Raw genomic sequence first — 26,461 nt, forward strand, 5'->3', positions numbered from 1 at the left:
AACCCTGAGATCTTTTAAAAAGTTGCGTTAACAATATTTTTTAATAAAACAATATCTGCTTAGGTCAATTTAAGCTCTGGCTATTTTTGTATATTTCAGATGGAAGAATTTGGGTGAGAGCCTTCTTGCAATGTACAAACATCAGACCACATGTGAGCCTCCACGCCCAAGCCTTGGGCGTAGAATTGATTTGTCAGAATACCGTGACCCAAACTTCCTCCAGAACCTTCCCCAACCCAGTAGCCCCGTCAGTGTGGGTCAGACCATCGTTATGAGCAGCAGTCCCAGTTCATCTCTTCCACCAGTGGCACTTGCAGAGCCACCAATGCTGCCTCAACCTGTAGTTCCACCCCCGGTGATTACCCCCACCCAGCCCACTGTGGAAGTCACCACTTCTGCTCCCCCAGTGGGTAAGTCTTTTAAAAAAAGGGAAAATAGCACATCTACTTGTTGACAAAAAATTTTTTCAAAAAGTTTTACTCATATTTCAAGATAATAAATGTTGTGTGTTTTTTTCTTATGTCACTTATGTTGGCAGCTACAGCAATGGACGTTTCACTGACAGATAAAGCAAAGAAAGCGCCAAAAAGGAAACGTGTTGTAGAAGATAGCGGTGAAACAGCCAAGCGACGATCTGCTCGTGTCCGAAACACAAAATGCAAAAAAGAAGAGAAGATTGATTTTCAGGAGCTGCTTTATAAATACCTACCATCCAGGTAGCTGATCTTAAATCTCACATGTAATGCAGAAAGAAATTTATCATCTGTCTATTGATTTAAACCTTTTTTCCTGTTTTGTTTTCATTTGTTTCAGGCTGAGGAAGTTTGACCCTGATAACGATGATGAGAGTCTGAGCAATCTGGAGACGCAGTGTGAAGGGAAAGAAGACCTGCAGCCTCTGCACGGGAGTGGTTTACCTGTGGACTCTGTTGTACATATGGAATCTGGTGAGTATTGCATTGAGGATTTGTAAAACAAAGCAATATTTTTCCATATTCCTGTCACAAAACAAACTTGGCTTTCCTTCCGTAGAAAAACAGGATGTCCACAACTTCCTGCTTAATAATATGACAAATGGTGGCATACTGGACCTGATGATGCGCTATCTGAAAGCTGTGGGTCAGAAGTTCCTGGAGGTGTGGCCTCGAGGCCTGACTGCTGTAGTGCTGGAGGTCTATCAGAACTGGAGGAAGCACAGCTGTGGGCTTCCTAACCCTCTGCTTCGAGACTGCAGCAACCAACACATCCGGGTAAATGACTAATCAATACAGAAACCTACAATAGATTACGGTGTCTAAAAAATTCAAATCTTTACCTTTGTGCAGCAGATCTGTCTTGTACTCAATGTTAAAGGTAGTTAAAACTTTGTTGTGTGTGACAGCAGATGTGCACTTATATTCTTAGACATTAGATCTGGATTCGAGTTTGAAACGGGACACACATATTTTTTCCAACAGATTGCATCTTTGATTTCTGTCTGTACTTGGTTCTCATCCGTGTTTACTGCATGTCTGCCTCCTCAATAGGACATGTTAGCAATGAGCTTGGCATGTATGGAGTTGCAGTTGGAGCAGAGGTTACACAACAAAGGGAAGATGGGTGAGTACCAGTGAGCTTTAAATAAAAAAAGAGATTTGTGACTACACTCAGTTGATAGATACTTATTCATAAAATTTGCCTCAGGGGCGGCACTGAAGTATGCAGAATTTCCTTTACAGCCCGTTTGGCTTTTTGATTTCTTTTTCCCTGCTTAGTGTCACCAAGAAGAAGCAGCATCAGCCCAAACAATGATGCAGCTGAATCAGAATTCCCAGGGCAGCACTTTGAGGGTGATTTGTTTATCCTGGCTCTTGGTTCATCCCAGAGTGACATCTTTGGGCAGGACTGGGTGGATGTCATGGTGCGGGTCTACTGGCTCAAGGCCCGATTCTTGGCCTTGCAGGTAGAGAGTGTTATGTGTTTGTCTTCTTGAATTTTAATTGAATGCCACTGAGGCTCAGCTCAGTCAGATATATCTTCTCAGTCTGTTATTCTTGTTTTTGTTAGGGAGACATGGAGTCAGCCCAGGAGAGCTATGATGTTTGTACAGGCCTGTTGCAGAGCAAACCAAAGACCTCAGAAGGGAAATTATACACTATAAACCTGCCAAACCTACGTGTGGATGCAACAATCTCTGTGGAGGAGGTCAGTGCACTGTTCATCTATGGAACCCCAAAACCCTATTATTAAAATTGTATTTATTTCAAAATGTTTTTACTTATTTTAATAATGGCTCTTTTGGGGTTCCATATTCATCAAAACAGATCTCTTTTATTAAAAAACCTAGTTTTCAACATTTGATCAGTGTCTATTTCAAAGAAATTGATTCCTTTAATGTTTTCATGAGTTATGAACAGACAGGTTATTCATCTATAACTTGAGATCCCATGAAAGTCTTGTTGAGTTAACCAACAGTTAAAGGGCAGTGACACTAAATAGCCAAAGGTGAAAAGAATAAAAACAACCTGTAGTAGTCTATGGGGTGGGACTCTGTCTGATTTGAAGTCATTTCTTTTTTGTTATTTATTCCTGTGGACAGATTGACAAAAGACTGAAGTCTCTGGAGCGCTGTCAGTCTTTGGAGGAGATCCAGCGACTCTTTGAATCTGCAGACTATAAGTCTGTGGTGCGTCTGCTGCAGCCCACTCTTAATTATGGCAGCAGAAGTAAACCACTGGAGTTTGTGAGCTCAGCACCAGAGCGGCCGGCTCAGCTGCTGCTGCTGCAGGTTAGCTCAGCTCCACTGATCCTTTATATCTTTTGAAATGTGAGGTGCTGGCCTTTCCTTACACTCCCACTTTTGACTCTCTGGTCTAGAACTCCCTGTTGAAGCTTGAGGACTACCAGCAGTGTTTTGAGAGCAGTGAGCTTGCTCTTAATGAAGCCCTTCAGCAGCTCAATTCTGGTCCAAACAGCTCGCTGCTCAGTAAGGAGGAGTGGGTCCGGACCATTGGAAAGTTGCTGGACGGCATAGAGGTCTGCTTCACCAAAGACTTAGCCCTTCTAAGCAACGTCCCGCACTACTCAAGCATGGCGCGACTGGCAAACAATCTCATCCAGGTTAGAAGAAGAAAAGCTGGTTTTCTCTGAGAGACAAAGTAAAAAAAACTGTAAGTGTAGTTCTAATATATTGTGTGTTTTCAGCTCATCGATTTGAGCATGAGCGTTTCAGACGATCCCAAGGAGCCTTACTTCTTCTCAGTTCTGCCTTGGATCATCCTGTATCGCATTATCAAACATGAGGAGGCTGCTTTTGATTGTATGCTTCGACAGCATATAACTTTGGGAGATGATGAAGGTTTGTTGACTTTTATTTTTGTACTTGCAGTTTTTTGGCGCCTTTCTGTCCTAGTGGTTTCTAAACAAAGTGACTTTATTGAGTCTAACTTTCAGAAGACTCGGACACCCCCATGCTGCCCTCCTCCTTGATGCTTCTGAACACAGCCCATGAGTATCTTGGCCGTCGCTCTTCGTGCTGCTACTCAAACGGTGCACTCCTGAAGTTCTTTGTAAGTTTGTTTGGAGACTTTCATCCGAAAATACACTTTCTGCCCAGTGTTATACGTCAATGTGCAGCTTAGATTATGTGCTTTAGGAACAAGCTTAACAGCTCAATGAAACCAATTTCTTTCCCTGAAATGAGTAGTAAAGAATCAGTCAACCTAATTGTATAGCTTCTGTAGGTTTTAACTTTTAAACAGTTTGATGGAGCTTTTTCTTCTCCTTGGTGCAGGTTCAAGTTTTGGAAAAAGAGTTTGCAGCCTCCTCTAACAGCGACACTCATCCATACAAAGAGGAGTTAGAGATGGCTTTGGAGCAGTGCTTCTTCTGCTTATATGCCTACCCCAGTAAGAAGAGCAAAGCCCGCTACCTGGATGATCACTCATCTCCACAGGTCAGTCTCTGTGATGTGTATGTAATGCAATCTGTTTAAAACCTGACGTTATTTTGATGATGGGAAGCTTTCTTGACCTTTTTCCCAACAATCTGTTATGTAATTGAAAAAAAGTGAAACAGAATTCTCCATATGTGGCTAATCTGGTTGTTAGATAATAGCTGAATGTTGTTGAAGAGGCGGTGTAAAAGTGAAGAGGTGGTGAAAATGCCTCAAGGCTTTGACAATTGGTATGAATTCTCACCTGTATTGGCAATTCTACACAAGTGTTTCAACTGGAGCAGACTGCAGATGACGCATTCATGTAGCCTCACTGACCCTCATCGCGCAGCAGAAATTTGCCTCATCCATTAATGTTGTTTTGTTGGCTTGAGAGGTACATGCTGCTGTCATTGAAATAAATTAAAGCTGTACCGAAACAGTGGCTTAATAGCATTAATTCACTGTGATAGAAAACGGATCGCATTTGAATCAACAACAAACAAAGAGCTGCATCAGTTATGAGGAGTTTATGCCACTGTTTTATTCATCACTTAAACTGTTTTCAGTGTTGTTTTTTACTAAGTAATTCTTCGAGTTGAAAGATGTAAAAAAAAAAAAAAAGCTTGAATTCATTCATCTTTGCCGTCTTGACTGCAGACTCTCTGAAGTTGGAAAAAAAACTCAGATAATGTCATAACTCAAAATATTGCAAGAACGAGACTGCAGGAATGACTCACAGCCCCGGGTAACTCCAAGGATACAGCTCTGAGAATCTGTTGTTATCGTAATGCATGCATCTGGCCACTAGGTGGAAGCCATTCCTACTGTTTTGTGACCCTGACTGTGACTGTAATTATTTAATAGTACAGTGAAAAAAGGCTCCTCACCTCCAACCCACTGAGTTGCTCTGGCTCTGTGCGCTAAACTCTAACCCCCTTGACCATGACATGACTGTTTTCTGTGGAACTGATCTGTTTGTAGGTTGAGCTGCTGTGGTGTGATGCCCTCTTCATGTTTAAGTACTTCAAACCAAAGTCCCTGCCTGAGTTTGACAGCTACAAGACCAGCACAGTGTCAGCTGAGCTAGCCAATCTGCTGAGGAGGTTTGCTGGCATTGCTCCACCAAGTGACACCCCCACCCTCAGCATGGACGAAGTGGCGGCTTACATTGAGTGCATGACAGAAAAGGTCAGTCAGTGGGCTTTAGCGAAGGGAAAAACATTAATTAATCCATAGTTAATCAGCAGATTTGTCATTGAGATTGATGATGATTAAAAAAATTGACGTGTTTTGATCTTTTTCAGGCGCCAAGTCTTCCTGAGGGCTGTCCTCCAGCTCCTCCAATCATCGATGAGATCTACTACCTGCTGGCTGATTACCATTTCAAAAACAAGGAGCAGTCCAAAGCCATCAAGTTCTACATGCATGACATATGCGTGTGTCCCAACAGGTACCTCATTTCTCTTTACTGGTATCAAGCCATACACGATGCCTAAAACATCAGTTTGAACATTTTTTGTGGAGGTATGTAGTGACTGTATTCATGAAATTACATCTGGATGTGTCAAGCTTGTTTGCAATTATCATTTCAACACTATATCAAAGTATCAGCCTCATTAGATGATCAATCTCTCCTCAGGTTTGACTCCTGGGCAGGTATGGCCTTAGCCAGAGCCAGCCGAATCCAGGAGAAGCTCAACTCCAACGAGCTAAAAAGTGACGTTCCTATATGGAAGCACTCCCAGGCTGTGCTCAACTGCTTCAAGAGAGCCCTGGAGATAGATAGCTCCAACCTGTCTCTGTGGATCGAGTATGGTACCATTTCATACGCGCTGCATTCATTCGCTTCCCGGCAGCTCAAGCAGTGGCGCAATGAGCTGCCTCCAGAGGTGGTTAAACAGGTGAGAGACATGTTGGCGTGATCAGATTATCCTGTCACTCATTTTTATTTGCCCTGTCACTTTACATAAAGTCTGTTTCTGTGTCATATTTGCCTTTAAGAGTTTAACAAATGTCACATCTGGTTATTTAAGTTGCTCTTCAGATCAGATTACCCCTTAGTGGGTTCATGTCACCTTGAGTAAACTCATGAAGCTACCACTGCATTTGCATGCATGCATGTGTGCGTGTGTGTGTCTGTATGTGTGTTGTCTCAGATGGTAGAAAGGAGAGACTCCATGTTGGAGACAGCGTTCCAGTGTTTCCAGGGAGCTTCACGTTGTGAGTGTGACAGTGATGAAGAGGAGTGGCTCATTCACTACATGCTGGGAAAGATAGCAGAGAAACGCAAACAGCCTCCAACGGAATACCTGCAGCTTTACAAAAAGGTAAACAGATTCCAGCTGTAATTTAGGATTCGACTGATAATTATCCATCAGTCAGTCACCCATGGTTCTTTCTACACTTTGTGTGTTATTATCTTTAATGTTACAGATGAGTGGTTAGACACTTTTACTCCATCAAAGAGAAAATTTAGAAAATCAGCATTCAGGATCTGAGGATGTCTGTGTTTTGGTCAGATATTATCAAAGTCAGTCGAGGCACTGCAGTAATTTAGAATGCATCTGACAGACTGATAAAAGTCAGTAAAACTGAGCCCTTAAGAAAAGTGATGAAATAATCCTTCAGTTGTAGGCTGATGGCAGACATTTCTTGCTCTCCATGGAGTTGTTTTATAATCCGCCTACAGAAAACAAAGACTGCGGCCCTTCCACCCTCGCAAGATGTTTTTTTTTTTTCCCACAGAAACAATGTATGGAGTTAGTCATAGCTCTGTTGTTGTGATTAGATCAGTGGGGGCGGTTGGACCTGTGTGAGACACGGTGTCATGGAGGTCAGCAGAGACCTCAAAGGAGGGTTAGCGTGAACATAGTGAACCATGATGTCATCTTATTGCACTCGTTCCCTCCATTTTACTAGATTGTTTATAACGTCACATGACAGTTGAGTTTGCTATACTCTGCTTTTTGTGATCACAGGCAGCACACTATCTGCACGAAGAGGCTGCCAGGTACCCCCGAAAAATCCATTACCATAATCCTCCTGACCTGGCCATGGAGGCCCTGGAGGTACAGTCCCTGTGCCTGCTAGTCTCATGCTCTGCCACATTTGTTTTGTACATGGATCGAAAATCTCATTTTGTCTGCTTCCTCTAGCTGCATTTCCGACTCGGTGCAACCATCCTAAAACTACTTGAGAGTGATAAGCCTGATCTGGATCACGACCTGGTGTTTGGTTTGCTTGTTGAGGCTGCCACTGGGCCGTTTGCCCGGGGGGAGGAGAAGAGTATGCCAAGTCTGCCCAGGTCCACTGAAAAGTAAGCTTCAGACATAAAACCCAGCTGGATTAAAGAAAGCACATCCAATTACATGTCTGAAAATTCATGTTTAATGTTGTTCATTGTTCACTGCAGGGAGAAACCCCCCTCCATGATGGATGAAGACTTTAACTCCTCATCGGCATGCATAGGCCCTCTCAGCTCCTGCATAGGCAACCTCAGCTCCTCCATCCCATCAGCTGCCACCCCAGGTCTCACATCCCCTCCTTATGTGGCCACGCCGTTTGACCACGATTACGCCAAACGCAAAACACTCCGACGGCAGCAGTGGCAGCAACAGCGGCATGAGGAGCAGCAGGCTGATGGTACAGTCCCAGTCCTAGACAGTGTCTCAGGGGTTGGGCTTTTTGCCCTTCCTGCTCTGGGACAGGAAGCCCACTGGGGAGTTCTCAGAGTGCTAATCACCACGCTTAATGGCTTTGGTTTCAGTTACAATGATCCCGTGCACTGGGTGATTGGGATGCGGTGAAATGGGCAATATGGCTGCTGATTATTTGACTACTTTGCTATTCCTGACAAAGCAGCAGTGTTGGAACAAATGGATTTTAAGATTACATTTTGCAGAGTGTTGAGGCCTGTGTGTGTGTGCACATGTGTACATGTTTGTGTGTGTGCAAAAAAACATCCATTTCTAGTCACTGCTCTGTTGCTGGTCCTTATTTCCCCTCTTACCAATCATCTTGCCTTTTCTAATATTTGACAACTGTTGCTTTGTTGTGCCCTGAGCCTTTGACTTCAAAGAGCAATGCGCAGCGTTGAAGGTCTGTGTGTTTGTCGCCTTAATCAGCTGCTGGCGATTGGTAACACCCCAAATGAGCTGCTAATGCTGAATGATCCTTATTGTTGCTTTGCTGTGTGTTTCATGCAGTTGATTAGAGTAAGGCTTTCTGAAAACTTTGGGCCAGTTATACTAAGTCTCTGTTGCACTGGTTTCATATTTGTCTGTTTCCTTTACTAATACAACCTTTATGCAGTGAGGGTAAACTTTCCCTAAGAGAGAATCCTCAGCAGACCAGATGAAACATGCAAAGGGTAAGGAAGGCTCATAACAAGCTAATGTTTATTCTGCAAGCAGCTTCAGAAACTCTGACATCTCAGAAACATTAAGAAGTAATGGAGGGGAGCTGTTCTAGGATCAGTGTTTTGACATTAGGTGTCTTTAAAGACCGCAGTGATGGTGTCAGGTTGGTACGAAGCAGAAAGCACCTCTCAGTTCTGTGGTTTTATCGCACAGTTAAGAATAGAAATGTGTGTTTTTCTCTCAGGTTGATACAATTTTGGGATGTGTGTGAGGCTGCATTGATATACTACATCAATTTAACAATTGTTTGTTATTAAATTCAGTAGAGTGGATTTAGAGCATTACTGCTGACTGTTTTGGTTAATACACATATGTAATGTGATGTTTTTTGCCATCAAAGCAGCAGAAAATTCAAACACAGGTTTAGAGATATTTGTATTCAGTTAATTCTTCATGGAAATGAAATATGTCGCTCATGATTAATCTAAAGGCACGTTGTGATTTCAGTCGTTGCTGTTCTTTCCATGTGCCAAAAACAGTTACATCTGTTCACCCTCCATGTTTTTATGTTCAGCTGTGGCGTCCAAATAACGCAGCCATGTTGCCCATGTTGCCAGTTTTGTCGCCCTTTCCAAATTCCTTCCTACCTACCTACCTGCCTGCTACCTCTTTGCCTGCTTGCTTTTACCACCTGCTTTGCCATTTATGATGTGCATGTAGTTGAAATGGGGTGAATGTCTTCTTCACGACTGGACAGAGTCAGTCCTTCCTTGTATCACAACTCACTAAACTGTCTGGTGGTTCATGTGGTCACATTGTGTTTCAGTTTGGTGTGGGCTTAATTTGACAGTCAAACTCCCTGGAGATATCAGATTCTTAGTTAATCATGTGTTTGCTATTTTGAACTAATTGGATAGAATTTCCAATTACAGCCAATTATTGTGAAAATGCCAAGTCAGAAAGAATGTGGCTGAACTCCTACTGGCATACTGCTGAGACTGAAGTCAGAAAATACTCCACTATGCACATGTTTGCTTGAAGTGTCCAAGTTTTCTGTCTGAGTCCTGCCAAGAGCTCATACAGGTGACAAAAGTGTATAACCTGATTCAGACACGACTTAAACAAATAACCATCAGGGAATATGTTTCTGTGGTGACCTCCTGCTCCTCATCTCTCTGGACCAGGTGTTTCCCTTACGTTTCTGCCTGATTGTCGGTGAAATAAGGTCAGCTGTGTCTTCAATGAAGTAAAGAACCAGCTTTGTCTTTGCATTATCAGCTGATCACACCCCATGCTTTATTCATTATTATTATTGATGCAATAATATAAAAGCTCTTACACTGAATTAGCCGTTTGGTCTTGCGTCTGAATCAGGTTGTACAGTTTCACGGGGAGTGCAATTCAATCTTTTTTTTTTACAGTTTTCAAATAATGTTAATGATAATCAAGGCAAACTGCAGATATTCAGTCATATGAAATGAGAGATACAGTTTTTCTTGTTATTATTTTACAACCAGCTCCCCATATCTCCAACAGCCTCACCAGGGTTTGACCATGATTACTGCCTGCCCAGGTCTGCAATATGGCCGGCTTCCCTGAATGGTACTGCTCTCCAAACCCACCAAACTCTTTTAGAGTCTATGTTTTTGATCAAGAATGAAGTGCATTTTTGATTAGCACAGAATACTCAGCTTTACTCAGTAGTTAACTCAAAATCTTACAGTACTGTACTAACTTTGCTGTTAGCTCATGACTGTGATTCTTTTGAAAAGTCCCTTGTGTGCATTATTCACTCAAATAGCAAAAGCTTGTTACCCTCCTGATTGTGTTATTTCCTCCTCCTGCCAAGATTTTTTTTATTTGCTGAGGCTGCACAACAAGGCAATTAGGAGGACTGCTGGCATTTCAATTTTGGACCACTTACAAAAACAGACCCTCTCTCCTTTATAACAAAGCGTCATTAGGGATCCACTAATAAGGATTTCTGGCTCATGACCTATTTTTCATAATTGCATTATTCCCCACTCTCTCCCACACACACACACACACACACACACACACACACACACACACACACACACACACACACACACACACACATACATAAAACAAGGAGTGTTTGGCATTTAAAACAACCACCTACTAACAGCTTGGTAAGGCCTACACAACATGCTTTAAAATATGCTTTGACACATTGTGGATAATTGCTTCAGATTCACACAGTATTCTAATATCAATTTGTTGACCAATCACAGGCTTTCCTTTCTAAAATCCAAGTTTGATTACTTTATTTAAAAGAAAATTACAAAAGCCCCACTTTTCTGATGGAAAGAACATCTTTGTGCCCCCTACAGGCTCAGTTCATCAGTTTATACCTGGGTCTATGCAGCTGATGGCATGACCCATGATGTCCCATGATGATGTTTTTTTGTTCTTTTGGCAGAGCGCAGTCAGGACAGTGAGGTGGTAATGCTTTCTGACTCCAACTCCACCCAAGATGCCTTCACAGATCCCGCCAGCTCACAAGACAGCAGCCACAAACCTGTGTCTGTGAAGGCTTGTTCCTCATCATCAGAAAGCACAACTCCTGTGAAGGATGGGCAGTCAGCATCAGAGGACACAGGTAGGAGTTTCTCTACCGCTACGATCAGCTCATATGACCAGAGATGGAAAAAAGTCATAAACTGAACCAGTTATTCATTTATGTCTTCTTCAGCTTCACACGGAGATCAATCTGGCATCCAGGTGGAGGAAAAAGTCATCCAGGAAGTTGTTGAATCAGTGGTGGTGACACTTCCTGAGACTTTGACCCCAAAGGTCTCAGCCGACCCCTGTCCTCTTCCCCTTCCTCTTCCTGTTCCAGCCACCCCTCCAAAGCCACCCCTCTCCCAACAAGCCGCCCCACAAACTCCAGCCAGTGAGGGAAAGAGGAAGCCCCCAGAGCCCCCCATTGAGGTTATCGAGGTGCCCAAAGCGCTTCCTCCAGAGCGTGCCGACCAGAGACGGATGCTGGTGGACATGTGTGTCCGCGCCCTCTTCCTCTGCCTCGGCCGCTTCCCTCAGCACTACAAGAGTCTGTACCGCTTGGCCTTCTTCTACAGCAACAGCAAAACCCATCAGGTCAGTGTGTCCCTGACAGCTGATGGCAGCGATCTATCCTCCCTGTGTTTTAAAGGCCAAGTGATCCATTAAACCAGAGCCATACACCTATCATCACTATCCCTGCCATTAATGGTGACATTTACAGAACATGGGGCTTTCTAAGTATTCCTACAGCTCTCTGAAAAGTCACTGGAAACCTTTGCATGAATTTTTTAAAGCTCAAACATATCAGAGCTGCAGTGGTTATTGTTTCTTCTCCTTGGATTTCTCCGTGGTGGGTCTGTGAGCTCTGCGGTGACACACGAGTTGCTGAAACAGCCTGTGTTGGCTCTAAGGCTCTGTGGGCAGAGGTGTGCGGGGGTGGTAGCACAGTGCTCTCTCAGCCAGTTTGGCACAGGGAGGTTGCGTTGAGCTTCACTGCGGTGGCATCCTTCTGTCAGCTCTCAGTTTGTCCAACCTTTAATGCAGTCTTTGTCCCTGCTTAGGGAGGGTAAACTAGGGAGGAGAAAGGTCCCTTTGCTCTGATATATTTCTAAATTTGCTTATTTGTCATATTACTTCTGTGCAGCATCTTGGTTTTTATGACTCCCTCCTGTAAGGTATTTCTAATTTGCAACAAGACTGAAGAAATATTTTCTGTTTTATTTTATTTTTTTAATTAACAGGCACAAGCTGGAAGAGCAGTTAGTTCAATAGAGATACTTTCCCTGAGGTTTAATTAAATACAAAATAACTTTCAATGCACGAAGGTTCAGTCTGGTTTTTGCCTTCAGTGGAGCTCCCAGCAGCCCGGATGAAAGCGAGTGCACCCTGGCAGCGTTGATGACACAGTCAGTCGATGCGATGCTGTTGACACAGGTTGCTTAGCTGCCCTTACAACCTGACACATTCAGTGTTAAAAGCCTCTGTGGCCCTTTGTTCCCAGAAAAAAAACAGCTCCACTCATATTGACTGGCCAGCTTTATGCTCACTCCAGGAGAGCTGGCCTGTGATTTCATGCTATAGCCTACTGGGATTGTGAAAGATAACGTGAAGTGGCGTTAGCATGCTATCTTTTCAAGCAGGGTGCTTGTGCAGACACTGATTTGTGAGTCATCACGCTGTTAAAGGAGCTCTGCATTTCCCTGATTGCAAAAGAGAATATTCCTGCTTTTCCTTTAAGTACATATGAAACACTTCATACTAACAAGAATTCAACTCTCAAGCCTGTTGTAAATTTAGGGGGAAGTCCACTGCTATCCCCTTCTAACAAATACCAATGTCTTGTCTGTATTAAATAGTAAAAACACTGTTTTTTAAAATTAATTAATTTTTTTTCCCCTGACAGAACCTACAGTGGGCCCGAGATGTGTTGCTAGGAAGCAGTGTCCCATGGCAACAGCTGAAGCACATGCCAGCACAAGGACTTTTCTGTGAAAGAAACAAGACAAACCTGTTCAATGTAAGTCACAATACCAGTTTTTCTTCTTCTACCTGCTGTCATATCACCACACATTTTCTGATACTCTGTCCACACTTCTGTCATCACTGGGTTTATTGGCCTTCAAACACAATATGACCAGAAACTGAGCTCTTATTACTGTGTATTACCTAACACTGGAGTCACTAGAAAAAAGACATAATACACTTAGACAAGTTTTTCATGGTGACTGTTCAGACCAGCACTGAGTGAAAGAAAAGGCTTGTTGATGAAAACCTGGGCATGTCTGAGCAAATCTACCAGCAGCAGCATCTAATCGTGGTTCATCAAATCACATCAGTGCACATCTGTTTTTCTGTTTTGCCTGATGGGCTCCACAGAAGCTGTCACTAAGCTCTAATGTGAGATTATTGAAGCTCTTTTGTTAAACAGAAAAGAGATAAATGGCTGCCCCCGATAGTTGATGATTCAAGCCGTCAGGGGAGATTCAGTCGACTCGTGTGATCATTTGAAGCTCTACTCTTGATTTTGTGGTCATGTCATTTTACTGAAAGCAATGCACTTGCAACACATTTGCAGGCTGTTAACTTCAACAACTAACAGGAAGTTAATCAGCGTGAGGCGGGGCTGCTCAGCTCCACTGTGTTGGATACCATTGATGTCCCAGTCAGGGGTCCAACCTGCTTCTCTACGATGTGGTGTGACGTCTGAAAGCATTTGGGATTATGAGCTGGCCAATCAGAGGGAAGGGGGTTTGTGGAGCGGGCAGTCTTAAAGAGATAGCTTATGGTGCGTTTCATTTACATAGGAGCTGGGAAGTGGGGCGTGAGAATGACATCATATTTGAGATAAAAACGTTTCAGTTGCCAAGTCGGTAAAAACTTTCCATAACAGCATTATTTCTACATATAAACATTGTACAATACTGTGTCTACAGCTACAACAAACACTCATTAAAAATGCTAAAATAAATGGAATATTACAGGAGCTTAATTACTGTTTGTACCAGAGGCAGCCATCTTTGATTTTAGACTAGGAGATGGTGTGGATCCGCTGACTTCCCAGTAGGAAATCACCACCTCAAGGGGCGTTCCAGTTGAAGTTTCCCACTCGGAACTTGTAAAACCCAACTTCCAAGTACAAAAGGAACGCACTATTAAAGATGCTATGAGGATCTATTTTAATTGCACTCTCTCGCCACCTTCTGGCGAGGAGTCTCACGCACACTGTCTTAATTACTTTTAGTGAGGTGTGTGTTTGTTTGGAATTAAATGGAGATCGGGTTGAAAAAAAAATCTTTGTTCAAGACAACTTTTTACTGGATACAACACACTGAGGTAATGTATTTATCAGTACAGTTACATAGCAATACGGTTTGAAACGTGACATCAAGCAATTGTTGTAGTAGACGGTTAGATGTAGTGCTATCGTCAGCGCTGGCTGCAGTTTGTTATGCTTGTTCTTGAAATGTCTCTAAACATTACTTTTCATTGACTGATATCTCTGGCAAAATGTTCAAAGCCTACCAGAAATGCAAAACCCAGGAGAACAAATTTGTGAGCCACTGCACGTCTGCTCATATTTAATAAATATCACTGTAATATTATTTGGTCACAGAGGGAAACTTAGGAGGTGGAACATCTGTGCAGGAGCACATTATTAAAAAAGTCTGACCTGATGTGGGAAGAATCACTTGCAGGAAATGATATAGATCAATATCAATCATTTACAGATATCAACATGATTAAAATTTTTGCTAACATAAATAGTGTTGACAGAGGCAGAGAGAGACAGAGGCAATAAGATGAGAGTCTGTTATTATTTAAGGGAAAATTCACCTCAACGGAGTGAAGTAGCAAATTTTAGAAAATATCACAACTTGTATTGCAGAGAACAAAAATATGGCAATTTAATTTTTCTCCTATATCGTGCACTCTATAGTGTATTTTTACAGCAGGGGTCACTGGTCTCCAGCTCTGCTATTTTTGAGGTCAAAGGCTGAAAAGTTTGTGAACGCCTGGTGAAGATGAACTCAACAATGCTTAGTTGGAGTGTACACACACACAAGCTAGAGGGTTATGAATGGATCTTTGTTTCTACTTTTTCATACTTGACTGTTACACATTTATAGCTGTACTGCATGTGTCATCTCCTCGCTCTGGACTGCTGCTTTATCTTAAAACATAACAGCCCAGCAGCAGCAGCTAATAAGGGACTCCCAGTGGAGGAACCTGAGAAGTGAATCCTCACGTTTTATGACTAATGAGCTGTCTGCCGAGAGGAAATGATTGGCATATTACAGTCGGGTTTACCCTTTTCACGCATATTGTTCACATAATTTAATTGGCTGCACAGAACTCATCCCTAAATATGGATCAGCGGGCACAAGCACTGCTATAAATGGAGCTGCACAGTAGGAGATTTTTTTGAATTATCTGCCTCTCAGAATTACAAGGCCTCTGTTGGGTTCTACTGAAGGAGATTACCGTCTGACTCTGTTATCTGCTCTGCGTGTCAGATTATTTACCTCTTTTCACTTGGAGCAGATAAAATGTCTTTTTAATGCCTGCAGAAAATGACTTACTTTTGATGTGGCTGTTGTATTTCTAAAGCTTTTATCTTTAGGTTGAAGTTTAAGGGTAGATAACATTAGCATAATGTCACATCATGTTCGTCTCTCATCAGTCCCTTGTCGGTACATATTTTGGCAGAACACATTATTGTGGATATAATTGTTTGTGTAAGCTGTAGAGTCAAACACAGACTCCAGAGAGCTTCTGGTAACAGACTGTCGGAGCGATGTTGGCCAGGTCTGAGCTGGAGGAAAGCTCTGCAACGCTCTGGCTCCCACCGGGTTCTCACAGAGCCCCTTCTGGAGGCAAACCTGCCACCCTGGCGTACCAACTGTCAGAGCTTTACTGTTCCTTCAAACCAAGCCATCTCTCGCTCTAACACAGGACAGCACAGACCTCTTGAAATATTCATCAAACATGACAGTTTTCATTGTGTCTGAGTTCTGGGTAGTTGGTGTACCAACAAAAGCTTCAGAAACACATTATAGAGCTTGTTGTTTTCACACTTCATTTTGTGAGTTTAATGAACAGCAGATACAGAAGTGAAAGGCATCAGTTCGCTCACAGTATTATTGATGGGAAACAGACGCTCTATATCAGGCTTTTCTGACACACAAACCCCAGAGTCAGCCTGACCTGTTACTGTCTGTATTTGATAAATATAATGTTTGTAAAAGCGTGGAAGTCCTCTAGCTGGTCATTCTGTCTGCAGAGAAATGACTTCATCACAGACACATTACATAATACATGGCACCTTGACGTGAAGGGGACTTGACTTGTAGCTGTGTCTGCACCTCATTCAGCCTGTTTGTGAATACAAACTTCTCTAATGTAGGTCATGGTGCCCTACTTTTCTTTCTTGCTTTGGCTGGGTGACACTAACTGGGGCTTCCATAAGGTAACCTATATACTGCTGTTTAGAAATGATCAGGATGAGCTTTTGCATAATTTAGTGCTTTGACTGTCAGGGAGAGTACCAACCAGGAGGGCAGGCTCACATTGAAACAGAATATTAACTACACTTTGATTCATTCCAGTGTTAGTGGAATCAAAGGGAAGATTTCCAGAGTCACAGGAATGGAGTTGTCCGTTTTAGTGGTGTGTGGTTTTGTGACAGCTTCTTTTTCGGAACAGCTGGTCTAATGACACCTTTGTTAAGGAATTAACAGTGTGAGTTATTGCCTGTCCAATACTGGATTTGAAAAGTATGAACTTAATTTTTAGTGAAACTCACTGAAGCTTTGCAGTTCAATACCAATAAAATTTTAACTACTGATCTCCAAAAACAACTATCAAATGATATTTAGCGATGCATTACATTTTTACAATTCTACAGAGGGTTAGTGTCTGCCCAGCTGGGATTCTTCACCTCATGTTGAGCAGAAAGTGCTTTGACAGCTGTTAATTATGAAATCAGTGCACAGTCATTTATGGCAAGTGATAAAACCACTTATAAACCACTCTAAGATTTGTTTTCTACTTGTGTTTAGTATAAATAAAGTCTCATCACATTTAATGACAACTTCTGGAAAGAGCTATATTAAGTTATGGGATGTGTGTTTACAATCTGTTTTGTTATTTACAATCAGGCTGATGATATTGAGTTATTGGAAGTGAAAGTATTTGGATAGAAAAAAAAGGTCCTTTACATGAAATGCTTTGGTGGCCAGTACAGCTTTTTTTATTATCTGGATTCATTTTAATTCTATCTTGGTCATGAATTACCCAGAAGTCTCCCTCATTTCACATCTCAACTCTACATGATGATATTTAGCTGTGTTGTTTATTTTTTTTTATCAGTTGTAAACCACCTAGGTTGTAGATTACTTATAGCTGTGATGCTGTACAACATGTGACAGATGTTAAAAAGGTTTTGATGGCTTGCATATCATTTAAATTCTAGATTTAACTTTAAAAATAGTGCAAAGAAGATATACCAAATGTGTAGGATCAATTTGATGCCACCAAAGTGTTTTATTAAAAAAAGTTGGAACAGAGGAAAAAGACACCCCTAAAGGAGCGTCTCCCAACAAATAAGTTAACTTTTAACAACATGAATGTGCGTAGCAGAGCATTCAGAGAAGACAAGCCCTTCATAAGTTAAGACCAGTCTATACAACTCTGTGAGAGACTGCGTGAGCAAGTAGTTTAACATCAAATCGAAGGTCTGAATTTTTTTTGGGAATCATGGACATCAAGTCTTCTGTTCTAAAGGGGAGACAGAGCATCCAGCCTGTTACACAGTTCACCAGCCAGTAACTGCGACAAGTACAAGTTGACGTGTGCAGCTTGCCAATATGGGAAGGCACTGACTGAACATATCCATGGCTTTTGAGCTGCATTTGCTGCCATCCAGATCGAGCATTTGTTCTGGAAAAACCTCTTGTATTACAGCAAAACAATTCAGATTCACGTTCTGCCTGTATTGTAACAGCTAATGGAAGAGATGATGCCACACAATTATAAATTTGCCCCTGTCCCAGCATTTTTGACTTAAGTTGCTGGTGTTTAAAGTGAACTTTTTTTTCAATAAGACATTTTGGGTAGGTTATCTTAGCTCTATTTTTGACACATACCGTATTAATATGATTTGCAACCATCTGTTTTTGTCAGCATTTTACAGAACATCCTTAACTTTTTGGGAAATAAAGTTGCATTTAATGGTTCATTTGAACTGGTTCCAATAAAGCTCTTTGTAATGCTTCCTCAGTTTATTTGCGAAATTGCTGACTTTATCTTCCGCTTAATTTAAACCAAATAGATGTGTCTCACACACACCTGGCAAACAGCAGAAACACCTTGTTGTGATGATGTTGTTACGGTGAGGAAATGATTGTCGTGCAGTGCGTTGTGAAACAGGGATCCTGTTGCAGTTTAACAGCTCCTCAGAGCTGAATCTTAAAGGTATTTGTAGTTGTGTGCAGTTCGACACCATGTTCCCTCCTTCCTCCCTCCCCAACCTGACACACCACTCTCATACATGCTTACATATTCTCCCACCCACTCACACATTGCTCTTATCCAAACTCCAAAGAAAATGGATGTCCCTGTAGCTGTATTTTGAGGAATGAAAACAAAACCTGATAACTTTTTTTTCAGAGTGGTTGATTTCAACTGATTCTGTCTTTTCAAAAAACATAAACACGTTTTAATTCAGCTGAGGCTAGGATGTCACACCGCTAACAGGTCAGCCTTTGAGCCATGTTCGATGAGATTATATAAGCTGAGGTGATTATGCTTTCTTTCTCTTGCATTCCTTGTCTTGGTTCGATGTATGACTCAAACATTCATGTGTTGAGCAGAGCGATGTGCTGTAGGTGGAGCTCCACTCAGGAGGACCTTGTTTTTCTTTTCTTTTTTTTTTCTTAGGGGAGGAGTATTGGCCAAATGACTACAGTTTGTACAAGTTGATATTTTGATTTGCATGTTGGAGGGTTTAGCCAGGCTGCCAGCATGCTTTCCATTGCCTGTAGTTCAGCTTGACATTTTTCAGCAGTTCTTATTTTTCCCTCACACAACAGGAAGCAGGAAAAACAAGGTGTGTCTACTTAATATGTTTATGGTGGCCAGCTGGAGAGACACGAGCAGGGGAGAGAGAAGGAGGAAGGTGAGGGCTGAGGAAACACTGAGGAGTGTGTGTGTGTTTGTGTGTGTGTGTGGGCAACAGGAGTCTTATCTGCTCAGGCAGCTCTTCTCTTCAGCCTGCCTTTCTTTGCTTGGTGTGGGCTTTTCCCACACTAACCTATGGTTTTCTTACTCACACTCTGTGGTTGTGTTTCTCTAATAGCATGCCGTCCTCCTGATGCCTCCCACTACACTGATGTGGTGGCACTGAGTTCATTTTTCAGCCAGTTTATGTTCTCTTGTTCTTTTCCTGTTGCTCCGTCTTCAGGGTGATCACGCTCTACCCCTCCCCCTGACTCTTATTCGCCGTACTCATCTGCTCTCTCTGTTGCACTCTTCTGTTTCCTCATTACTCTCTCCCTCTCCCTCTCACTCCTCTGTTTGTGTGTGTATTGTGTGGGTGTGCACCAATGGGCGGGAGTTTCTCCGCTCGCCTCCGATTGGCTGGTGAAGGCCTTCTAGGATTGGCTGTGCACTGTGTATAGTGCGAGAGAAAGGGAAGGAGGAGGGGGGAGGACTCCAGCAGGCTGGGGTCAGGGGAGAGCGGAGATAGAGTGCGTGGGTGTTTTTGTTTTGAGATGGCAGGGTTTGAGAGCAGGAGAGAAACGAGTCGGGTTGTCTGTCAGTGGCATACTGAGCTCGTAGGCCCTGACTTCAGCGCCATTTCTCCTCTTGCCAAGGTATCTGCCATTCTCCTCCTCTTCTGTTCCCGCTCTGCTGTGTGCAGCTGTGCTTCCCTCCTCTCCTCTGCTGCAGCTCTGGCTGCCCTAGCACCCAAATGCAGCCCACCCCTTGCTCTCTGAGCGTGAGCCACTTTCAGGGTGGAGGCGCTGCCAGGAGTGCTGGTGCTGCTACCGCCAGCAGGAAACTGTCCAAAAGAAAACTAACACAGGCGCTGTGGAGTAGCTTTCTTTGGTGATGGTGAGTTGCTTCCCTTCTGACTTTTAGCAATCAAGCTTTGGTTTGTGTTCATGTTTGTATGTGCAAGAGTTCTTTTAGTGGAGTTTGTGTTTGTGTTTGTTGTGTGGTACTTTGTAAAATCTATCAACAGAGTCGACACATGTGCTCCTTCAAGACCCAATGGAAAAGTGAACTTAGATTGATGTCAGATTTTGCCGCCCACGTGCACTTTGCTGCTAGTCTTTGCAGGTAGTCTGCTGTCTTTGGTGTCTGTACAATCATTGGTTAGTTTGTTGTTTCTTATAAGCTGATTTCAAGTTGCTTTTGGAGCCATCATCACTCAACTTCACAGCAGATATTAAGTTTTACCAGGGGTTAAATCTTGGCCTTGCGTTTCCTCTGCCACTATAGCGTGTTCAGACGTGTTTGGAATTATTTGATTGGACGGATGGATCAGCTTTCTCTTCCTACAGTTGTAGAGCAGTTTGCCACATGATTGTTTTGGCATATGTTCAAGGTTAAATAGAATACAGTCAATTTGTCTCTGCTCCTTATTCAGATGTTCAGCATCAGTCCCAGCTCTCCCAGAATCATTTAAGGAAGATGTGAGTGTCAGCACTGATTCCTACAGGGAGAATTTAAGACCGTTTTACAGAATAGAGGAAATAGTGCTCTCTAGTAATTGGATTGGCTCTGAATTCTTCGAGGTGAAAGTGTTGCTGTCTTGATTTCTGTGTGTCAGCCCTGTGTACTAACCCGGTGAAGGATTCTCTCTGTTGTAATGTGTGTCAGCTGTACTCATCTGCTTGTGTTTTGTTTCTCTAGCAGTGTTTGTGCTGCTCTCCTGGCCTGGTCACTCTAGAAAAGGAGATTAAAACCTCATTCAGGCTTTTATCAGGTTATACATGCATGAACATCTCCCCGTGCCTTTGAGTCTGTCTTTGAATTTCTTATTTAAACCTTCAATTAGCGGCAAACTGAGGTTTCTCCATGTGACATTCCCACAGTTTTTATCTCCCTCTTTCGGTCCAAACAAAAAGGAGCCTTTTGAACCTGATTTTGATCAGAAGAAAAGATCAGATTCCATTTGTATCAAATCATCCTCTTGTCATGTTTTTGTCTCTGGTCTGTGGTGGATCTTAATCTCTGTCTCATCTCTCTGTGATGGATTGGCTACATCTGTGCTGAAGCCTGCTGCTCCAGATATCAGACAAGCAGTGGTCAGTTTCTCCTCACATTAGAAATATGGAGGAAAAAGATGCTTAAAATCATTGCAGTTAAAGTCTTACAAATCTGCTTTAGCTGTTGTGCTACAGTATAATCTGTGTAAAGCCACGGCTCTGCTTTCCCTAAACAGATTTACTGCGACTGGATGGTTTTCTGATGAGGAACTACTCTCCTCCATTAGAGATGTTTTCCTGAGTGAACCGAGCCCACCCCCTCATACTTGCCCCACTCCTGACGGAGGCTTTTGGTAATCTGTGCATTGAAAGGTTAAAACCTTACAAGCCTGGTTGCATCATGTGGTGATAACAAATCTTTCTCTTCATGTGTGAGCCATACATTGGTTGATTTGGGTTGGTTGTTGAGCACTGGATCTGGATTGGATTATTTCAAGAGTTGAGCTACATCCTTGAACACCACTTTAAAGATTTAGATCTAAATGAGTCATAACTGGAATATAAAATCAATAATTAAGTTGCCAGACTTGGATCCTTGGTTTAAGATTGTCTAAGGTAGGTCCGATCGACTCTAACACAGGTTTTTCTCTTGGTCACATTTAGGACAGTGAGTTTGATCATGTTTCAAGTGAAAAGGCTCTAAGTCCACCCTCAGGAATGTCATTTGCTCTGATGGGTATATTTGCCTCACTTTTCTGCTTTATTCCCCTTCAGTGGCTTTGAAAATGTCATCTGACAATCTGGAGCTGTCTGTGAGGAGCGGCACGCTCCCCTGGTGCCTTCAGCTGCTGATAGAGCCATCTCATTTGTTCTGCTCTGTCCTGATATGGTCGTCTTTGTTTAGTCTCACACACGTTCTCTGAGGCCAGAAGCTGTACTCTGTGCCATGTGCTTTATGACTGCACACAGCCTAGGCCACCATCTGCACTCTCGTCAGTAGCTTCAGAGAGCAGAACCTCGCTCCGCTCCACCTGCTGGGAGGACATGTGCTCACAAAAAAAATAAAAAAGGTGGACTCCACCATCAAAACGCACCTCATCTCCCCTCCTGCAAAGGAAGGGCTGTGTTTGTTGGCACACGCTCCTCTGGTCTGTTGTATTGCTTGGACAGAGCTGAGCACTAATGAGGCTTCCTATCATGTGTGCCCAGAGAGAAACCCCCCCTTTCAGCCCCCCCCCACCCCACCTCCTACCCCTCCCTTTCCACCTCCTACATGGACAGCCAGACCGAAAGATCTCTCCTGCTGCCTTTCCATCCCCTCATTAGGGGTCTCTTCTTTGAATGCCATGTTTTAAACTCCCATGAATTCCTTTGGCTTCCTCCTCGACTCTCTTACCTTTATTTTTCCATGTAGCACCGTTAATAGTTTCCACATGCTTTTGAAAACTAAAGTTCCTGCAGAAAAGAGTCATTAAAACATAAACTTTTAGATCAGGAATCAGCCTGTTGGCTTTTTGTCCATCATATAACAATCAGTTGCATATCGACAGCTTATCTCTTGCAGTGTTTGGCTTCTATCCCCAATGTGGAAAATCTAATTCTGTATATTGGTGTTACTTAAGTTTTTTCACTGTTTCCAAACTTCTACATAATTTTTCTTCTTCTTCCTCTCTCCACCCCTCCAGGGCATCTGGCGTATTCCAGTTGATGAGATTGATCGCCCAGGGAGTTTTGCATCTCATATGAACCGATCCATTGTCCTCTTGCTGGAGGTGCTGTCTCAGCTCAAGGATCACGATACTCTGCTGAAAGTCTCTTTCATGCTGCAGAGAACCCCTGACCAGGGAAAGTAAGAACCAGCTCTGTCTGATGCTGTTGTTTCTATGATGTATTATGTATTTGCTCCTCAGCATCTCTGTTCTTGCTTCTCTCTTCTCCTTGAAGGAAATATTTACGGGATGTTGATCGCCAGGTTTTGGCCAAGAGAGCATTTTTCCTAACTGTAAAAGTCCTGGAGGACAATCTCAACAGACTCTCAGGGGTAAGGAAGCACAAATCACACACAGTTAAGCTTGAGGCTGGGCGTCACAGTGTGGTTTAGATGTCTGGCATGCTCCCACTTTGTGTTTTGACAGGTTCTGTTCTTTTTCAGGTGTCTGAGCAGCTTCCTAAAGCGCCTGCGCCCTCCATGGGGGAGATGACCACAACAGACGCATCCAACAGGCCCAGCTCTGAGGACAGCAAACATGCACCACCCAAGAAGCCTGGGCTCACAGAGGGAGCTGCTGCCACGGACACAGGGCCAAAGGAGGCCTCTCAGGCACAAGTCATTGCTCCACCGACATCTGTAGATAAAGGCGTGAAGGTTCAGGAGGTCTGCACGGGCAAGGCGGAGACTGCCGGGAGTGAGGGGCAGAAAGTAGGGCCAGAGGAACCCATGGAGATGGACGCTGGTAACTGGAGGAGGCCCTCCACCACCACCACTGATTTTCAGGGCAACCAAACTGAGACTGACAGCCCTCTGAGCACCGTAGGGCCCCAGCAGAAAGTGACTGACAATGTTCGGACACCAGAACTGTCTCTGGAGGAGCTGAGTATCAGTTCCAGGCAGCAGCAGCTCCAAACCTCAGCACCCAAGGTCGCCGTGGCAGCCAGCGTGGCTGATCAGGTCTCAGCGCGAAGGCCGAACAGGAAGAGGAAGCTTCTGGAGGACGTAGAGTCTGGAAAAACCTTGCTGCTGGACGCCTACAGGGTTTGGCAGCAGGGTCAGAAAGTCATGACCTATGACCTCGGGCGGATTGAGAAAATCATGTCGGAGACTTACATGCTCATTAAACAGGTGAGACTCCTCATTTCACAGCATGTCAGAGAGCTCTGCTGTGCACACCTGATAAAAGGGTTTGTAATGACTCAGGGGACAATGGCATGTTTCTCTTCCAGGTGCTGGGTCAGCTTTGTTTTGTTTCCTGGGTATTTAGTCTCATAATGACATTGTTTACATGCTTTGTCTGAAATCAGAAACATTTCCACACTCTTAATTTGTTCCCAAGAGAGGAGTTAATTACCCGTCCTCTCTGAGCTGCCCTCTTTTCTCTACCTGGTTCTTGAAGATACACTTGAAAGACACAAATGGATGACTGAAATTTTAAAGTAAAGCCTTATCTCTGAGCTAATCATGTGAGCGAATATTTGATAAATGTCAATCGATTCGATGTGCTTTATCATGCATTTGGTTGAGATGATTTCATTACATCTTAAAGATTAAGTTGTGCAACAAGCCCAACAATCTCTGAAGCAAAACTACGAACTTCATCTGTATTCCCACTGACTGACTGATTGTCATTCATAGTTGACAGCTGTTAGTGATAGTTATAATTTATTTTAGAGACATTCAGACATTAAATCTGGAAATTGTATCTCGTCTTTAATCAAATCTGCTGTGCAGCTTGGTGCTCCTCTTCCCCACTCCCCCTCATCCTACATCTGAAGTTTTAAGTTTTGTCCTGCATGTTCGGGTGATCCGAAAAAAATGGGTTTTGCATGTCTTCTTAAGAGGAACTAGCAAGTTAAAGCAAGTTGATGAAAGTATGAAAAACATTCCCCAGATTTATTCCCCACTTCTGGGAACTCAGTTTAGTTTAAAAACAAAGTGAGCTTATTTACAGACGTCTCATTTTTATTGTAATTAGTATGAAAAGTCTATTTGGGTTAAGGGGTGTCATGTGTTTGGCTCCGATGTTGTTGTTAATGTCACTTGACTTCAGCTAACCCCTGGGGAAAGTTGTTGCTGTTAATTCACTGCCCTATTTTTTTTTGTCTGTACTTTTGTGAAGTCATGCTTTGTATCAGTAGTCTTAAAAAAAATCACACCTGGGAACCCCCCGTCACAACTTAACAAGAAAACAGCATCTTTCGTAGAGTAGGGTCTTTCCCTCCTTCGGATTTCACACACGGCAGCAGGCAGCCCCATGAAATGTGGTTTTTGCTTTACTCTATAACCTAAATTCAACCTCTTTCACTTTGTTTTTCTGTGATTTTTCTCCTAAGAGAGGAGGCTGAATCTGAAAGAAGTGGTGTTGCTAAGGTAAATGAGGATTTTATGCTGGTGTTTTATTTTTCCACTCTGTGGGGATTTTTTTTTTTTTACCTTTTTGCTTCAGCTGAACTTTTCAAACTCAGGCTGCCCACAGTTTTTGTTCTGGTTTTTTTTTTCCAGTGGTTGGCACTTAGGTTCTATATCATCAGGGGAATCTGGGTATTACCTGCACCCATAAGAAAAGAGTTGTTTTAGTGGTGGTAGAGCTAACTTGTTAAGTGTTTCTGTAGAACTGTGTGTGCCATCAAAATGAAGTGTCATAGTGCTCAACAGGGCTCTCACTTACCAGTGTGGTGCAGAAACAGGTGCAGATTTGGGTGTAGACACCAGTGTACGACAAGGTTCGTGTAATCTTTGAAATGTGTATCTTGGTCAATCCACGCACACATGATCAGGTGTGTATAGGGTTTACGACATGGAGGGACGCATTACAGTAGAAAAAATAGAGACATGTCTCTGCTGGAAATTAACACCATAGCCGCAGAGGTTGAGAGAGAGTTGAAGCTTTGTTGTTTGAAAGTCTGAAAACTGACGTTAAATAGAGTCCGAAAAAAACACGTCTGAGAGGAAATCACTTCAGCAGGCAGCAGCGGGGGTGTGAAAAAGTAAACTCCAGCTGAGTTTAAAACCTTGAATTTTTACATCCTTCTCTTCAACTTTCATTTGTTTGTCCCACACTCATGTTAAAAGCATATGATGCTGAATCTTTAACATTCAGGCCTGCAGACTGGTTAACCTAAAAACTTGATTAAAGAGCATTTTGTCACATGCTTGTGCAGAATTACTCACAGAAAGTTCAAGTGTTACATAGATTATGGTCATGGTCCTGTCATCATTTGTCACTCCTCTTAAAAAACTATCCCATTTCTCATGTTGAAAGTTTTACCCTGTGTCAGAGTTTTCCACTCGAGATTTTACTGTGCATCTAGGTGTGACTTCTCTAGTTCTTAAAGTTAATCTCTAAAAAGAAATAAATCAGTTTAAAGCACCTCAACATCATTTCATAAGTAGTGTAGTGTACAGCCAGGGTTGGCAGAGGTACAGTGAAATGCTGGGTATATTTTAGGCATTGTAACTAATGTAAGTATTTACTTATTATTTCTGAGCCTCTGTTTGTCCAGAAAAGCACTACACTTGGTTGATCTAGTTTTGATTCTGCACCACTCTTACTTTGACATGAAACCTGCGCACATGAACTGAGACCCGGTGTGGGATTTGAAACCTCCTACGTCCAGATCAATAAATTCTGATCTGTGCGGGGAAATGATTCTGTCGTGTGCATGTTTGATAAATGAGGGCCTAGGAGACCAGATTCTGACTGGATTACAAAGATATTTTAGGATATTCAAGT

General features: G+C 42.8%; 1 protein-coding gene across 5 annotated transcripts in view; it reads left to right on the forward strand.

Annotated features, from left to right (window-relative positions):
• cabin1 (calcineurin binding protein 1) overlaps positions 1–26,461 on the forward strand; it is a 43,018-nt gene that overhangs the window by 2,574 nt on the left and 13,983 nt on the right. Inside the window, exons 9-34 of one of the 5 annotated variants that reach the window (XM_074669578.1) lie at positions 100–410; positions 539–716; positions 814–947; positions 1,033–1,250; positions 1,527–1,599; positions 1,755–1,942; positions 2,047–2,184; positions 2,579–2,767; positions 2,857–3,099; positions 3,184–3,337; positions 3,436–3,548; positions 3,773–3,934; positions 4,898–5,104; positions 5,221–5,366; positions 5,556–5,817; positions 6,073–6,243; positions 6,895–6,984; positions 7,072–7,232; positions 7,329–7,558; positions 9,811–9,876; positions 10,718–10,897; positions 10,991–11,394; positions 12,704–12,817; positions 22,700–22,863; positions 22,959–23,055; positions 23,167–23,853. In XM_074669578.1, the coding sequence (XP_074525679.1) occupies positions 100–410; positions 539–716; positions 814–947; positions 1,033–1,250; positions 1,527–1,599; positions 1,755–1,942; positions 2,047–2,184; positions 2,579–2,767; positions 2,857–3,099; positions 3,184–3,337; positions 3,436–3,548; positions 3,773–3,934; positions 4,898–5,104; positions 5,221–5,366; positions 5,556–5,817; positions 6,073–6,243; positions 6,895–6,984; positions 7,072–7,232; positions 7,329–7,558; positions 9,811–9,876; positions 10,718–10,897; positions 10,991–11,394; positions 12,704–12,817; positions 22,700–22,863; positions 22,959–23,055; positions 23,167–23,853 (5,080 nt within the window). Of the gene's footprint in view, positions 1–99; positions 411–538; positions 717–813; positions 948–1,032; positions 1,251–1,526; positions 1,600–1,754; positions 1,943–2,046; positions 2,185–2,578; positions 2,768–2,856; positions 3,100–3,183; positions 3,338–3,432; positions 3,549–3,772; positions 3,935–4,897; positions 5,105–5,220; positions 5,367–5,555; positions 5,818–6,072; positions 6,244–6,894; positions 6,985–7,071; positions 7,233–7,328; positions 7,559–9,810; positions 9,877–10,717; positions 10,898–10,990; positions 11,395–12,703; positions 12,818–22,699; positions 22,864–22,958; positions 23,056–23,166; positions 23,854–26,461 lie in introns of all 5 variants that reach the window. The other 4 variants (XM_074669577.1, XM_074669580.1, XM_074669579.1 and 1 more) reach the window with 4 other exon arrangements.

Source organism: Halichoeres trimaculatus, unplaced genomic scaffold (genome assembly GCF_033239565.1).
Source record: "Halichoeres trimaculatus isolate MK-OKI-2021-1 unplaced genomic scaffold, fHalTri1.1 fHalTri1_scaffold_5, whole genome shotgun sequence".
NCBI lineage: Eukaryota > Metazoa > Chordata > Actinopteri > Labriformes > Labridae > Halichoeres > Halichoeres trimaculatus.